Source organism: Lytechinus variegatus, chromosome 5 (assembly GCF_018143015.1).
Source record: "Lytechinus variegatus isolate NC3 chromosome 5, Lvar_3.0, whole genome shotgun sequence".
Taxonomy (NCBI): domain Eukaryota; kingdom Metazoa; phylum Echinodermata; class Echinoidea; order Temnopleuroida; family Toxopneustidae; genus Lytechinus; species Lytechinus variegatus.
Genome location: NC_054744.1, coordinates 14251637 through 14269852, shown reverse-complemented (window position 1 = coordinate 14269852; position 18216 = coordinate 14251637). Strand labels below are relative to the sequence as shown.

At 37.2% G+C, this 18216-nt stretch overlaps 1 protein-coding gene across 5 annotated transcripts in view; it reads left to right on the top strand.

Moving 5' to 3' along the window:
- Nucleotides 1–18216, top strand: part of LOC121415514 (katanin p60 ATPase-containing subunit A-like 2) — a 28923-nt gene that overhangs the window by 192 nt on the left and 10515 nt on the right. For 4 of the 5 annotated variants that reach the window (XM_041608733.1, XM_041608731.1, XM_041608736.1 and 1 more), the window contains exons 2-10: nucleotides 4549–4716; nucleotides 5059–5128; nucleotides 5697–5724; nucleotides 9204–9375; nucleotides 10067–10264; nucleotides 13595–13771; nucleotides 15000–15182; nucleotides 17023–17120; nucleotides 17783–17890. In XM_041608733.1, the coding sequence (XP_041464667.1) occupies nucleotides 4549–4716; nucleotides 5059–5128; nucleotides 5697–5724; nucleotides 9204–9375; nucleotides 10067–10264; nucleotides 13595–13771; nucleotides 15000–15182; nucleotides 17023–17120; nucleotides 17783–17890 (1202 nt within the window). The remainder of the gene's footprint in view (nucleotides 1–4548; nucleotides 4717–5058; nucleotides 5129–5696; nucleotides 5725–9203; nucleotides 9376–10066; nucleotides 10265–13594; nucleotides 13772–14999; nucleotides 15183–17022; nucleotides 17121–17782; nucleotides 17891–18216) is intronic. The other variant, XM_041608732.1, reaches the window with a different exon arrangement.

The window sequence follows — 18216 nt, the reverse complement described above, 5'->3', positions numbered from 1 at the left end:
CAAGAAAATAGATGGTTATTTTTTCCTGGTCTACCGCCCGGCGGCGGTAGCTAACTTAACGCTTAGCCAGCGCCAGCGCGCCTGGCCTGGCTGGTTAAACGGCTCTTGCTGGATGCCGGTTACGTGGGTAACTCAGTTTCACTTCAACCAGGTGGCGCCCGGCCTGGGGCAGCCTAGCCAGACGGAAGGAAAGAAAGCAAGAAATAAAGAAAGAAAGAATAAAAGAAAAAAAAGAAAAAGAAAGAAAGAAAAAAAAAAAAAGGGAAATAGAAAGAAAAGGAAGGGAGTGTGAATAAATGGGTCAAAAGAAAAAAATTGAAGGGGAGAAAAGAGATGAATGGAGAAGAAAAAAAAAATGAAAGGGAAAAATGAAGGGGAAAAAAGTTTAAAGGAGGATGAAAGAAATAATAATGGAAAGAAAAAAGGTCTCCTTCATACTTTGAAACACAACGAACAATTGTCCATAGACTGTGTACAACGGATAGATCGTCTCCGCACAGCGATTCGAAGACCGCTGATTGGTCAATCGCGCAGATCACGTCATGACCACGTGGTCCCAAAAATAATTCCTTCGTACTGGGTGCGGAAGTATCGATAGCGATAACGATATCCGGTCACGTTGTGTACGCCGTAAATGGTTTTGGTTCGTGATCGGATCGCTCCGGTATCGATCAAAAATTATCGAAACTCTGCAATTTCATGCATATTCACGCGACGCTCCGAAACCCGGAAGCCAATTGACTTTGTGCACGTTGCGATAGACTCTACAAATTCCAACGAACACGATGACATATAGACGCTAATTCGTAAGATTTTGACGGAAAAGCAAGAAGTAATCGAAATTTGCTTACCTGTGCAGTATCGGTGAGAAAATAGATCCTCCGAGAATACCTTTCATAATTCATATAAAATACGGGAAAGTGAAATTCTAGGTCGATTTTGGTACGAGGTGATAGAGAATTGCACACTTGTTTTGGTGGAATTCTGTGTGGGGAATTAAAAGGCTTGCACTGCGCATGCTTACTATATTTTCATTCATAAATTGGTTCTCGGCAAGGGCTGGATGACGTCATGTAATAAGCAAAACTGTACACGACCGCTACGTTCACGCTCCGTTATCCGTTGTTCACAATTGTTCGTTGTGTGAAATAAATAGAGAAAAGGGAAAGAAAAAGAAAAGAAGGGGGGGGGGAAGATCCAAAGATGAATGAATGTTTGAAAAGAAAAATAGAGTAAGAAAAAATATGATGAAAGAATGAATGAAAAAACAGGAAGGAAGGAATAGCAAAAATAAAGAATGAAAGAAAGAAAGGATGAAAGAGAGGGAGGAAAGAATGAAAAAGAAAATAATGGAACAAGAGAAAGATCAAAAAGTAAAGGGAGAAGAGGGAGCAAAGAAAAAAAATTAAAGAAAGAAAGAATGAAGGAAATTAAAAAAAGAAAGAAAGTAGGAAAAGAAGGGAGGAAAGAAAAAAAACAATGAGGGTCTTAAAGACGGAAAGAATGAAGAAAATAAATGAACACAGAAAGGAATTCTAGGAAATGATGAGAAACAAAGATAGATCGAGATTTTCATGACTTGGCGTCTCTGCGCGCGCACGGCCAGTACTTTCACTTGTATGTTTCAAAAAGGCGTGCGCATGCGTGAGATATGGGCTTCACTCATTCAATGAACAAGGTTATGATATAACCTTGTTCTCAGTTACAACTCCATGTGTGGCAAAATAAGGGTGGCAAATATTTGGCTTATTTCTCTAAATGCTTGATTTTCTCACACTGTCAGTTTTCATTACAGCTTTTCATCATATAGCTTGGCTCTTATGTAAATTTAATTCTTTAAATTATTTTTTCTGAATTAAAAATAGAGAATGAAAAATGAAAATTTTCTTGCCATATTACTTTTCATCAATAGAGGGCGTACACAAAAATATGCCCAAATTCTAGTTTTTGAGCGCTCTGGTGAATACAAAAATTATTCCAAACTTACTAATGAAAAATAAATTGCAACTGTTTGGAAATTAGTAATTTTGGTCACAAAAGTGATATTTTTTTAAAGTGTGTGCTATGTACAGCATTGGCATACCATAGTCCTACCTGTAGATTCCCCACAGGCAGGATGGTTGCAGTGGACAAGTGGGCTTCATCATGATATCGATCCATACTACAAAACCTACCTCGAGCGAAGTTCGTACAGGCTCCACTACACTTGACTACCGCTACACTACGCTCCACCTACCCGAACTTCGAGGCCGTGAACTCGATCTGATATTCGGATTGACAAAGGTGGGATTTTATGGGGGGAAAATATGAAATTCATGCAACATCACATTCTTTAAAAACAAAACTAATATTCTTACTTTACACAAAGTTTCTGTTTCAAAGTCAGAAGACTAATCCACTGGGCCACAACGCTCCACGCAACCATTAATCATTAACCATTAATGCGAGCGCAAATCGCGAGCCAAAATTTTTGATGAACTTTCTTGAAAAGGGAATTTTAAGTAAACCCTCAAAAAAAGTTTGGAAATCTGAGTTTGACTATTAATTTCTCGCAACTCAAAATTTTACACAATGCATATTTGATATAGCTAATTGACTGGCATGTTTCTATTTTCATTATACACTGAAGCATATAGTCAATTGACCGTCATGTTTCCATTTTCATTATAGACTGAAATATATGGTAAACTGACAAGCATGTTTCCATTTTCATAGTATACTGATCAATTGACCAGCTTGATTCCATTTTTGTCTCACCTGCATAGCAGAGTGAGATTATAATAGGCACCGCTTTTCCGGCGACGGCAGTGGCGTCAACATCAAATCTTAACCTAAGGTTAAGTTTTTGAAATAACATCATAACTTAGGGTGTGTTTATGCTTCCATTGCGAGGACAGAATCAGCGATTTCAAACGTCGATTCAAAACGCCGATCGTAAACGTGGTTCTGGGAGTGCTGTTTATGCTTAACTTTTCAGAGCAAATCATGATCTCCAGCTGGCTTCGCATCGTTAAGCGAGGTCAAATTGGGCACGCCTTTTTTCGAAAGTTTTTTTCCAATTGTTGTTTTTACGTAGAGATAACAAGGAGCAATACGACTATATTTGCCCGCGGATTTTCATCTCACCGGAAGCATGTACCAAATGACGTCATTTAAACACGTTTACGATCGTGGTTCTGTTTATACTTCCCCAGAAAGCCTGATTCTGGTCAAACGACGTTTACAAACGCACCTTTTTGTGAGTTTACAATCGGCGTTTTGAAACAGCGTTTAAATGAAAGTAAGCATGGACGCAACCGTGTTTTGGACTAATCACGTTTGGAAACGCTGATTCTGGCCTGAAAAGTGGAAGCATAAACACGGCCTTAGAGAAAGAATATGGAACTAGTTCACGAAACATGGCCATAAGGTTAATCAGGTGCTACTGAACATCGTGCCTGAGTTTCATGTCACATGACCAAGGTCAAAGGTCTTTTAGGGTCAATGATCTTGGACCATGTTGGGGTAATCAACATCAAAATCTTAACCTGAGGTTAAGTTTTTGAAATGTCATCATAACTTAGAAAATATATGGACCTAGTTCATGAAACTTGGACATAAGGTCAATCATGTATCACCAAACATCCTGCATGAGTTTCATGTCACATGACCAAGGTCAGAGGTTATTTAGGGTCAATGAACTTTGGCAGAATTGGGGGTATCTGTTGAATTACCATCATAACTTTAAAAATTTATGGATCTGATTCATGAAACTTGGACATGATAATAATCAAGTATCACTGAATATCCTGTGCAAGTTTCAGGTCACATGATCAAGGTCAAAGGTCATCTAGGGTCAATGAGCTTTGGCCAAAGTGGGGGTATTTGTTGAATTAACATCATACATGTGTGTATTCGTCTAGTTCATAAAACATGGACATAAGAATAAACAAGTATCACTGAAAGTCTTGTGCGAGTTATAGTAGTTGTCAAAGTCAGCACTGCTGCTATATTGAATCGCGTGATGCAGGTGAGACCGCCAGAGGCATTCCACTTGTTTTCTTTATTCACTGATGGAAAAAAATCAGTTAAGATAATGTTTAACTTTAGAATATTAGAAATAAAATGTTAGAAATAGAAATATATTTTAGACTGTACTGACGATAGTCTGCAAATGTTATTTCTGTTCTATTATGAAGCGATGTTGCTGACTAGACTTTTTCAAAACCCATGCAACATGATGTTACTAGGTATGCGAGGTCTGAATATAACAATCTGGCAACCTCATGTTAGTGTGAGTGGGCCTAGGAGGCACGCATTTGGAGGGTAAGACAATACGCTAATTATGTGAGTTTGCTTTCTAAGACCTTGCCATTATAATAGGAAGTAATTCAATTTATTTCATTTCTTGTTTAAATATCATTCTGTTATTGTGAATTGTACACATGTTTTTTATTCAGCCTTTGGCTGCAAGGCTTGTTTTAATTATCCATTTTTTACTGGAATTGAATTGAATTGTTTGTATCAATTTTATTTTTTGTCTTTTGTCTTTCTTTTTTTTGTCATTAGGAAGAGCAAAAGTCTGAGCAGCGGAAAAAGAATCTATTAATATTGATGCTGCATCACCTGCTCGAAGAAGGCTACTCAGAGTCAGCAAAGGCACTAGAAGCAGAGAGCAACTTGTGTTTTAATAAGTTTGAAGTTTGTGACAATGTGGATTTGGAAACCATACTTATGGTGAGGAATAGCACACTAGATTGATTGTCAGATTGCACAACACTTTAATACTTGAACATTGATACTTAATGAATGTTAAGAAATTTGATTTTTTTTTATATTATCATTTTGAGGAAAGTGAATGTTTGAATTGAGGTGTACGGGGTAAATGATGTGAAATTGTATGAAATGGACTATCTGAAAACAATGATCATAAAGTTATGGAATGTATCTCAAATACAGATTGCTCATCTATATGTAAACAAAGCTTTGTTGATATTGACAAAATCATATAAACTGTGCTGAATATCATTATTTAAGCACTTTTAACTTACTCTCTGTCATTTTCCTCTGTGTTAATAGGAATATGAGAGTTACTATTATGTGAAATTTCAGAAATACCCAAAGGTGACTAAAAAGATATCTGCAGAAGGTGAGTATATCTGTTTGATTATGTTATTGACTTGGATAAGACTAATGTGCATATGTTGATTAAACATTTGTTCAGTTCCATTTTGGGACAGTATAAATCCTCTGGGAATTTTAGGATGACAATGTATACTCCAATTACTTGAAAGTAACATTATAAGTTGATATGTGTATTTTTTTATAGAGAGAATCTTATAACTAGCATATACAGTAGCAGTATTTATCTTTGTAAGAAATGTTTATTATTTTATTTTCTTCAGGTTACGATTATCTTGAAGCATGTTGATAATTCTGTTAAAATGGAAAAGGGCAATTCAATAATAATTATAATAATACCAACATGCTTAATATATAGTGCATATCACTGCCAAATATGTCCATATGCGCTCAGTTTGATGTTTAATTCCATTTATCATAATACATATAGATAATGTAATTTGAAGGTGGACAGAAATACCCTCACACCGATTGTCTTGGGGGGCTGGTAAATATTGTTTTATCTGCAATGTTACTTGGTCCATTGCATTGCAATGATTATATAATAATCTCTGAATTTCTATTTCTTCTTGCAGCTGTTAATAAGAATAACAAGAATAAAAAGTGAGTATGTTCTCTATCTCCGACTCTCTCTCTCTCCTCTCCATTTCTACTTATTTTTGTTTCTCCCCATCCCTTAGCTCCTATAATTCCTTCCCTGCTTGACATTATATAATGATCTATACATATCATAATTATCTCCTGTCCTCATTTGTTACCTCCCATCATGGGTTCTAAACGTAGTACATTGGATCCATTGCAGATGATACCGATATTTGTGCTTCCTCCCTCCCTTTTCTCTTAAAAACAGTTAAAAGAATGACCCAAATATATATTTTTCTCTGTTGTGAAGGTAAGGAGAATGTGAAAAACACTTGATTAGGAACCTCAGAGATGTAAGGATGATTACTTGTTCAGAGTCCATTTTGAAAGTCATGTGTACGAGCATGGTTTGACTCCTTCTAATGACAGTGCCCCTAGCTATCTCCTCTTGGAAATAACAGAAGAAACAAATAATTCAGAGTGTTGGACTTGAAAAGTATACATTAAATAGATCATATAAATGGTAAAATGTTGTGAAGGTAAAGACTTTGCAGAGAGACAGAAACAGAAAGAGGAGAAGAAAAGGGACAAGTAAGCTGAAGGAGAATGGTTTAACTTAATCATACATTCATATTGATCAGAAGTGGGCAAGGGCTCCTCAAATGACATGAAGCTTGGCATTGTTATTGATTTGTTATGTACGCTTATATTTGACTGACTCTTGGTAAAGGTAGAAAAAATACACCATGGTGAGATTCCACATATTCATTGTCATTCTTAATTTATTTTAATTATTACACTTTTCACTTCCATATTTTTGTGTGGGTTTTCGTATTCATTTATTCATATTCATGTTGATATATTAATGTTCATGGTTATTTTCATATGATTTTTTTTTGGCCTTGGGTTGAGATGTCACATTTTCTCTAATTTAATGAACTATACTGGTTCCCCATGGAACAGTATACTACATGTAAGCTTTTTTTAAAATGTGTATTCAAAGTACTTCGTAAATTAGCATCAGAATAATGTAATATCCTCGGAATATATACCACCTCGCAATATATATGCTTTAAATCTTATAGTTGTAAACTAATTCAAATCAGACTTTCAATTGCTTTGCAGATTCTGTTAGTTGGAGAAGCTTAAATCCAAATCTGGGTCACCATGTCAGAGTTTGCAGAAGTTATAGAATATAAATTGCTCTTTCTCTTGATGCATACAGAACTATTTACGTAATCTGTTTTTAAAAAATATGACCCATGTGAGCATATGGGAGTGACAATGGTCTGAGCAGATTTTGGGTTGATAAGAGCAAAGATTATATGTAGATGTCATTAATGAAAATATCTCGTCTTCATAACTAAAGAATCATTTGATAGATCAAATTCAAAGTTGGCTGATGTGATTTGGAGGTCACAAGGTCAAATGTCTTAACAGTCATGGCTTGTTTTCTCGATAACATATACAAATCCATTAGATAATTCAGAATTAAACTTGGTTCATATATTCATTGGGGTGACAATGAGATTATGAAAGTTTTCAAAAATGATAAAAGTTATGTTTGCTGTATAATTCAGATCTGCAAATGGCAGAAGAATGAATATCAGTTACACATTGCGAAACTTGAGAAACCATCTAGTTTGTATAAACGGCTAGCATTCACACTACATGTTTATACAGAGATTCTGAAAATGTCATGTGTTTTAATTGTGTATGTTCAAGATCATGATTTCTCATGATTGAAAGTTATGCACTTTCTGTATATTGTATGTGGATTGTATGTAAACCACACATGTTTGTTGTAATTTTCACTCATTCACCAATACAATATCAAATTTACAAGTTGATGATTCTATTTGGACTTTTCAAAAGAAATCGACCTCAAAATGATATTGCTTAAATAATCTATTCTTCCATTTTCTCCTATTTCAATCATTACATGTAAGTATGAATTCGTGAACTGGTACTTCATTACTAATTATTTGATTATAGTAATACGCATGTGCTTGAAGCATTTATATTCCAATGCTTGCGCAATTATTGTTACATTCATTAATATTGATAATAATAGTGAAAAATTGTCTTTTGTCATTTTTGTCAAAATGCTGTATTGTTTTGTTTGTGGTATTCATGGTGTTGTTTTGTCCTTGTGTTCATTTGTCCATTTTAGAAATATTAATCATATATATTTTTCAAAACCATTGTGTTGGTTCGTCTGGCAAAATTTATTTTCATTCTCTTGCAATATCATGGCCTCATTGTTGGCATCGTAATTTTTTTGTAAATTATCCATTATTCTAAATTGCTTAGATGTGCATGTGTTCGTGTATGATCTATCTCCATAGCTAATATCATGTACAAATAGAAAATAGTGATGTGCTATTATTTTAACAATGATGTTTTATTAAAATTGTGAACATAATTACAAATAATTGTAGATGTTAATTTTAAATTGCATTTATTCACCAGCAGGTAACATGTTTGAAGACAGACATTTTCCCTCTATTCTAATGTGCTTTTTCTTCTACTTACATGTATCTCATTACTTCTTTTGCTGTTTGATAAGCGCCTTTTAATCAAATGGAAAATATGCTGTATGACTGCTATGTATTATCATTATTATTACATAGATATAGTAAATACACAATAAAAAACATTTAGCTTAATACTTACAATCAGTAATAAAATCTATAGTACAAAGGAAGTACATGTAAAAAAAGAAATACATTATGTTTGACATCATATTAATTTTCTCTTCAAAGTATGACATTTAGTGTGATATATAAAAAAGTAGAGTAGCAAACATATTTAACAATAATGTGGAAAATAATACCCACTATTTGCTTGAATGTGATGATCCTAGTGTGTCCTATATGGAAAAGGAGATTATACTTTTATAGGTGATGAATAGGTGATATGAACCTATTCTATATGAGACCAATAGAAGATGAAATGGATACATCCTACATAATATGAATATATATCCTAAAAGAAATTAGTAAAAGCTATACTTCATTGATACCTCCTAGATGAAATGAATGTATTCTATTTTAGATAGATAAATATAAATGAGGTAAACAAAAAAATGAGAATAGATAAAAGACAATAAACCCTCGTAATTACATTTTTATTACTTATTGATGGACACTTAAATACCAAGTCTACTATTGACCTTCTACTTATATGAATAAATAGTGCAGTTTACTGTATAATATTTTCTGTTTTAATTTCAAAGTGCGCAAATACATGTAATGACTCTTAGAGCTGCTATTTTTTGCTTTTTGCAAAATTTCTCTTTTTCTGGTCTTTGTTGTTATTCTTGCTTTCCTTCATCAAACTACTTACTAATTTGCTTTAAATGTAATGCTGCATGATGCTATGCTCTCATCAGGATTATATCTTGTTTGCTTGATCTTTCCAACATAACATCAAAAGCATGTTGAATTGAATTAGAAATAACAAGTCATTTTTTGTTGTTTTCATTCTGTGCTTGATAGAAACTCCAGAATGAGCAGCACACCGACGTTACCCAGGATACCCCATGCCCCAGACCACTCCGGTAGTTCATCAGCTAATACATCGGGAAGAAGAAGACCAAACTCTAGCACGGTATCACAGAGGAGGCAGTCCGGTAATGGACCAAGAAAAAGCACAGAAGGCAATAAACAAGTATGCTTTTTTTAATTGATTTCAATAGAAATGATTTCTTTTACTATATCTGAGCTTTAGCAATCCATTCTGACCCTTCTATTTTGGATTCTTTATGGAGGGATTGCTGGTTACAGCAATCTGTTGATTCCCAGAATGGCTATTATTTGCAATTGTACTATCTTAAATAATGATAATAAACACAGTAATTTGGTATAGGGCCGAAATGATTGATTTATGGATGTCCCATTAAAATTTACATTGATTGTATTATCTATGAATAAAAAAAGGATCTTGCCTTTTTGTTTTATGAAACTCTGCCCATGGCTGTTTAGTTATTTTGTTCAGAACTGCACTCATGTGCAAGTTTAAGGACATTTTATACAGTTGTTTTATTTAATTGTATCAAACATGCATGCCCCTTCATATCTGAGCCAGATAGAGAACTATGTAGGAACTTGGAAATACAAATGATTAGTGTTCTAAAACTTACCATCTTTTTTATTTGAGGTATATTGTGAATTATTTTCATTGGAGCATATAGCTTTCCATGAGCAGTCTTATTACAGTCACTAATGAATAAGATGTCATAAATAAATTTTGTAATTTGTAAATTTGTAGTATATCTTTACAGTCTATAATATACTACACGTTAAAAAAAAGACTGATAATTCAATGTTGATGTCTTGTTTCCATTGTTTTACTTATTCAGTCACCACAGGTCAATGGGCATGGTGACCCGCTATCTGACCTTTCCGTATCGGGGTCAATGGTCAGCAAGAGTCAAGAGAATGGAGCAACAGGAGGCAAGCTTCCTCCCAAGAGAGGTCCTATCATCGATATGAGAGCCATGTTAAATAATGCAATCAAAGGAGCTACGCAGGAGTACATGGGAGATGCTGATCATTCAGTAAGTCCTGAGGGTGGGGAGGGGGTCCTATCGTGGATATGAGAGCCATGTTAAATAATGCTATCAAAGGATCTACGCAGGAGTACATGGGAAATGCTGATCATTCACTAAGTCTGGGGGTGGGGGAGGGGGGGTCCTATCATTGATATGAGAGCCATGTTAAATAATGCAATCAAAGGAGCTATGCAGGAGTACATGGGAGATGCTGATCATTCATTAAGTCATGAGGGTGGGGGAGGGAGGGGGTCCTATCGTGGATATGAGAGCCACGTTAAATAATGCAATCAAAGGAGCTATGCAGGAGTACATGGGAGATGCTGATCATTCACTAAGTCATGGGGGTGGGGGAGGGGAGGGGGTCCTATCGTGGATATGAGAGCCATGTTGAATAATTCAATCAAAGGAGCTATGCAGGAGTACATGGGAGATGCTGATCATTCAGTAAGTCATGAGGGTGGGGGAGGGGAGGGGGGTCCTATCATGGATATGAGAGCCATGTTAAATAATGCAATCAAAGGAGCTATGCAGGAGTACAGGGGAGATGTTGATCATTCAGTAAGTCATGGGGGTGGGGAGGGAGGGGTCCTATCGTGGATATGAGAGCCATGTTAAATAATGCAATCAAAGGAGCTATGCAGGAGTAAAACAGAGATGCTGATCATTCAGTTAGTCGTGGGGGTGGGGGAGGGAGGGGAGGGGTGTCCTATTGTGGATATGAGAGCCATGTTAAAAATAATGCAATCAAAGGAGCTATGCAGGAGTACATGGGAGATGCTGATCATTCATTAAGTCATGAGGGTGGGGGAGGGAGGGGGTCCTATCGTGGATATGAGAGCCATGTTAAATAATGCAATCAAAGGAGCTATGCAGGAGTACATGGGAGATGTTGATCATTCACTAAGTCATGGGGGTGGGGAGGGGGTCCTATCGTGGATATGAGAGCCATGTTAAATAATGCTATCAAAGGATCTACGCAGGAGTACATGGGAAATGCTGATCATTCACTAAGTCTGGGGGTGGGGGAGGGGGGGTCCTATCATTGATATGAGAGCCATGTTAAATAATGCAATCAAAGGAGCTATGCAGGAGTACATGGGAGATGCTGATCATTCATTAAGTCATGAGGGTGGGGGAGGGAGGGGGTCCTATCGTGGATATGAGAGCCACGTTAAATAATGCAATCAAAGGAGCTATGCAGGAGTACATGGGAGATGCTGATCATTCACTAAGTCATGGGGGTGGGGGAGGGGAGGGGGTCCTATCGTGGATATGAGAGCCATGTTGAATAATTCAATCAAAGGAGCTATGCAGGAGTACATGGGAGATGCTGATCATTCAGTAAGTCATGAGGGTGGGGGAGGGGAGGGGGGTCCTATCATGGATATGAGAGCCATGTTAAATAATGCAATCAAAGGAGCTATGCAGGAGTACAGGGGAGATGTTGATCATTCAGTAAGTCATGGGGGTGGGGAGGGAGGGGTCCTATCGTGGATATGAGAGCCATGTTAAATAATGCAATCAAAGGAGCTATGCAGGAGTAAAACAGAGATGCTGATCATTCAGTTAGTCGTGGGGGAGGGAGGGGAGGGGTGTCCTATTGTGGATATGAGAGCCATGTTAAAAATAATGCAATCAAAGGAGCTATGCAGGAGTACATGGGAGATGCTGATCATTCATTAAGTCATGAGGGTGGGGGAGGGAGGGGTCCTATCGTGGATATGAGAGCCATGTTAAATAATGCAATCAAAGGAGCTATGCAGGAGTACATGGGAGATGTTGATCATTCACTAAGTCATGGGGGTGGGGGAGGGGGTCCTATCATTGATATGAGAACCATGTTAAATAATGCTATCAAAGGATCTACGCAGGAGTACATGGGAGACGCTGATCATTCAGTAAGTCATGGGGGTGGGAGGGAGGGGTCCTATCATGGATATGAGAGCCATGTTAAATAATGCAATCAAAGGAGCTATGCAGGAGTACAGGGGAGATGTTGATCATTCACTAAGTCTTGGGGGTGGGGGAGGGGTCCTATCATTGATATGAGAACCATGTTAAATAATGCTATCAAAGGATCTACGCAGGAGTACATGGGAGACGCTGATCATTCAGTAAGTCATGGGGGTGGGGAGGGAGGGGGTCCTATCATGGATATGAGAGCCATGTTAAATAATGCAATCAAAGGAGCTATGCAGGAGTACAGGGGAGATGTTGATCATTCAGTAAGTCGTGGGGAGGGAGGGGGTCCTATCGTGGATATGAGAGCCATGTTAAATAATGCAATCAAAGGAGCTACGCAGGAGTACATGGGAGATGTTGATCATTCACTAAGTCATGGGGGTGGGAGGGGGTCCTATCATTGATATGAGAACCATGTTAAATAATGCTATCAAAGGATCTACGCAGGAGTACATGGGAGACGCTGATCATTCAGTAATTCATGGGGGTGGGGAGGGAGGGGGTCCTATCATGGATATGAGAGCCATGTTAAATAATGCAATCAAAGGAGCTATGCAGGAGTACATGGGAGATGTTGATCATTCACTAAGTCATGGGGGTGGGGGAGGGGGTCCTATCATTGATATGAGAACCATGTTAAATAATGCTATCAAAGGATCTATGCAGGAGTACATGGGAGACGCTGATCATTCAGTAAGTCATGGGGGTGGGAGGGAGGGGGTCCTATCATGGATATGAGAGCCATGTTAAATAATCCAATCAAAGGAGCTATGCAGGAGTACAGGGGAGATGTTGATCATTCAGTAAGTCATGGGGGTGGGGAGGGAGGGGGTCCTATCGTGGATATGAGAGCCATGTTAAATAATGCAATCAAAGGAGCTACGCAGGAGTAAAACGGAGATGCTGATCATTCAGTTAGTCATGGGGGTGGGGGAGGGAGGGGAGGGGTGTCCTATTGTCGATATGAGAGCCATGTTAAAAATAATGCAATCAAAGGAGCTATGCAGGAGTACATGGGAGATGCTGATCGTTCAGTAAGTCATGGGGGTGGGGGAGGGGAGTGGGTCCAGTCATTGATGTGAGAGCCATGTTAAATAATGCAATTAAAGGAGCTACACAGGAGTAAATGGGAGATGTTGACCATTCAGTAAATCTGAGGGGTGGGGGTCCTATCATTTATAAAAGAACCATGTTAAATAACACAATCAGAGGAGCTTCCAAAGAATGCATGTCCAAGGCTGATCATTCATTGTGTCCTAAAGAGGGGGGGGAGGGGAACAGCTGTCATAAGTCTTAAATAGGTGTGTCTTGAAATTGAATTTGTTATGCACTGTATCACACAATTTTATTTCAATTTCTTTTCCAATACAGGATAGGTTATTAAAGCCACTCGGAGGCTATGCAGGTTACTCGTTAGAGTGGAGAGAGTTAGCGCAGAGTATTAGTAAAGATATCTACCTGCACAACCCTGATGTAAGGTGGGATGATATTATAGGTTTAGATGCTGCTAAGAGATTAGTCAAGGAGGCTGTAGTATATCCAATTAAGGTGAGTATGATATCATTCTGATGAAGGAACAAAGAATTTGTTCAAAGAATAAAGTTAGTATCAGGCAAATCACTGGCTGATCGGGGGGGGGGGGGGGGGTGCACAGCCGGCCCATGCCCCCCCCCTTTGAGATGCACAATTATAATTTGTTATGTAAAAATGCCATTAAAACAGAAGTGTGCCCCCCCCCCCCTTTGAAAGTGAAGACCTTTTTTTTGGGGGGGGCTTGTCAAATAATTCCTTTTATTCCTTGGAAAAATGTGCCCCCTTTTTTTCTGGGGCTACTTTTCACAACCTACTGCCTCAATCTGCAAAATTGGACAAGCTTTAGCATGGCAATGAATGATTTCCAGAGCTCTTCTGGCCATTTAGGGGGTGATATCGCCCCATGCCCCCGTGTAATTTTTCTCTGTATTGTATTGAATTCTAGGTGAAGTGAACCTGGTATCAACGTCATTTAAAATAATTATGAAATTACTGATAGTACATGATGTAATGGCCAAATATACATGTGACTATCCATGTTAAGATTTGTAATACTCTCTGCTTTGTCTGCAAGTTCGATTCGGTATGAATTGATTCTGATTAAAAAGTATGAGGCAATTTTCCATTTCAAGATGTACACGTGTGTATCTGAAATTGAAATCGATGTTCTGTACGTAATTGCTTGGTATGTTTTTGTACTTTCATTGAAGATGAAAATAGCTATAGCCCACACTTTGGTTTATATTGATGAAAAGTACAGGTGGGTGTTTCATAAAGCTGTTCGTAAAGTTACACACAACTTTACGCACTACTGGAACATGTTCTTAGGTCATAAATCAGATATAGGGATAACACATAGCTAAAAAAAAAAGGGGTCACAATTGTGCGTAAAGTCATTCATATCTTACAAACAGCTTTATAAAACACCCACCTGGAATGCAAGAATAGATATACGAATTACCAATATGATTTTAACTTGGAGTTGATCTCAGTATTTCATAACAATAATATAGATAATGATAATGGTAGAATATACCAATTTAGTGCTCATATCTCCAGATATAACACTCAATTTACCTGCTGCAATTTTCAAATAGCTGCCAAGCTAATAAGGCCCTTCAGCATTCCATGGAACAAATTCCTGTATTGTGTATCAATTTACCTCCCCTTAATGGGTAAGGACATTCTTGAAAGGAAATATACTTTAATTTTAATTCTTGATTTTAATCCTTCCATCGCTCAGTACCCCCAACTATTCACTGGTATCCTCTCGCCATGGAAAGGACTGTTACTGTACGGACCTCCGGGTACTGGTAAGACTCTACTAGCCAAAGCAGTAGCAACAGAATGCAATACAACCTTCTTCAATATCTCTGCTTCTAGTATAGTCAGCAAGTGGAGGGGAGACTCAGAGAAATTAGTCAGAGTAAGATGTCATTTCTATTTATATTCTCCTGTCAGTTGAAAACTCTTGATTATGATCATGCATTTTATTTCTAAAACATCTTTTCGAAACATATCATTAGGAAACTTTGTGTTTAAAAATGGATCTCATCTGACACCCCAATTTCAAATTCCAAGCTACTTTCACTCGCCCCCCCCATCCCCGATATCAACAAGGAATGGTTATCCTTAAGTAAACAACCACGCACTCTCCCAGATAATCCACCTTCCCCCAAGGAGAAGTGACCTTCATAAGGCCTGGCAGAGAGAGAGAGGGTGATTTTTTTAAACTTATTGTTATTTCGGCAATTGTGGGTCATTTTGCATCGTTCAAAATTTCATGTCGATCTTCATCTAAATTCCGAATCGTTTTTAGATATGCTAATGTCCTAAAACAAATAGAATACAAATTCATTCTTTCAAGATTAATGTCAGCCAGGAAGCTCTGAAGAGTTTGTTTATACTATTACGTAACAAGGACAGCTGCAATCCCACTCCATGCTGTTCATCAGCCTGTTGTGGCAGGCATCGGTGTTATTAGCTTTAAAAAGCAGCAGCAGTCACTGAATCGACCCCACCCCAGTTTTAACGCGAGAAATGCAACTGAAATTGGGGTGTCAATACCCCACTTGAGCTCCCGTTGACTAACACGCAAGGCATTATCAGCAGTCAGATGAACCCCACCCCAGTTTAAACGAGAGCTCTCCCAAAATCTGAAATTGGGGTTTCAAATACCCCACCTGAGCTCCCATTGACACAACACGCAAGGCAATGGAGTTCCTGTGTTATAAGCTGCTGGGGTATTTTTTAAACACAGGATTCGCGTAATGTGTATTGAAATAATGCATAAATAAAGAAATTACAAAGTCTCCATCACTTGACAAAGTTGAGCAGCAGCCAATGAAACGTCGTGAACTCTCTTACAGTTTCAACTGCTTCACGAGACAACTGATCAATCAACTCTATTGAATTCTCAGTGATGGCGAACATCTTCAGAAAGAAATCACATATGGCATCTTTCCTCTTCTTTGTAGTGGAGAGAGAGCTGTGTCAAAATTTACTCACAAGAGTCATACGTTCCTCAGCTTTACACTTAAATATAGTGGTATGAAAATTGATGCGAAATATGTTTTGTCAAAATTACTTTTGCCAATAGTAAATTGAAGTTTCCAGTGTTCCATGATGTAAAAAATGGAAAAATGGAAAATTGAAATATTTCTCAGAATTCAAGAACATCACAGAATTTTGAAGAAATTACAAGTTTTCAGACCCCCAAAAATGAATTTTTAAAAATGCAATGAAAATCAATGCACAATCCAATAAAGAAAAAAAAACAGTGGATCAATGGAAATTCACTGATAAAACCTGTTCACAGTGTCTAGCATGTGTTCAAGAAGTATTGTTTGTATACTGCAGTAAGTGTATATATAATGGATGCTATTACTAACTTTTGAACAAGATTTTTACTATTTACAATATTGCTTGAGTGCTTTATCTTATGTCTCTGAAGAAAGCAGAACTAGAAGGTCAGGGGTCTGTTGCAGAAAGAGTTGCGTTTAAACGAAAGTAAAAAAATGAATCGCAAGTCCAAAATTCCCATTGTTGATTGGTTGAACTTGAAAATCAAATTGCGCGTGGTTTTTAGAGTTGCGTTTGATTTTAACTCTTTCTGCAACGGGCCCCAGAACAGAGAAGTGGGAGTCAGTAAGACCCACTTCCCTGGTCAAAACAATGAAGAACACTGAAGCTAGGTTCTATAACTTTGAAAACTGGAGACTTTACAGTAGATATTCAATATACTACTGCTAATATTTTCTTGATAGGTATTATTTGAGCTTGCTAGATTCCATGCACCATCAACAATATTCTTAGATGAGATAGAATCAGTGATGGGACAGAGAGGCATGATGGGAGGAGGAAAGTAAGTTCATTATCTTTCATTTTCTGTCTCAAATATTTTGAAGTGATGTCATAAAGCCTCTATAGTAGGTGATAGAAGTTTCCTGAAGAAGAGGAGTGAGATGAATATGACCCTTTTTTTCACAAATTTTCTTGTCAATATTGAATGCTAAACGTTATCTTTGACATATTAGTGATAGACCAATCATATTGCTGGATTTCAGGAGACTATTACAGTAGCTGTAGTTTGTCACTGATAACAAGGATTATGAAACAGGGGCCTTGTCATTGAAAGTTTGAACAAATCAAGACAATGTAACGATGAGTTAGTAGAGCTATGAATTATATTGTGTCATCTGCGTGTCCTTGCATATTTTACCTTAATTTACTCTGTATTGAAATCATATATAGTTAGTTTTTTCTGTGTTCTATTGCTGTGTGATAAGATATTTACATTGTCATCTGATGAGCTTGAAAGTTTTCTTGAGAGTAAAATTAGTATTTCAATTGTTCAAGCATGTGATTTATAATACCTCAATTGAATCAACTGGAAATTGTGATTCTAGAACGGAATTGTGTTCTAAGTGGATAGTATGGTAGGTGGTGCTGGGAAACAATTCTGAAGAAATACTTTGCCTTGAATGTTAATGTAATACCCAATCATGTTTATCATACTTTGTATAGCGAGCATGAAGGGAGCAGAAGAATGAAGACTGAGCTTCTAGTACAGATGGATGGACTTGCCAAAACAGATGACCTTGTCTTTTTATTGGCAGCATCTAATCTACCTTGGTAAGATAAGAGGCCTGTAATGTACAATCTAGCATCTGTACACATGTCCACTTTCATTCTATTTGACAAAGTACCTAAATATGCAAAGTTTCACATTTTCCGCTATTCAGTATCGTTTAGGCTGAACACCTAAGGATTTGCCATGTCAGGGTGTATAAGCACCACATGTTTTCTGGTCAAAAAGTATTAACTGAAAAAAATGAGCAATAAAAGGCTTACTTTTTATTTAAACCAGTGGATTACAGAATTTTACATTGGCAAATATGAATGAATTTGTTCAATTTCAAATTAATTCCTTATACATCAGAAAAGTATAAGTCTTGACT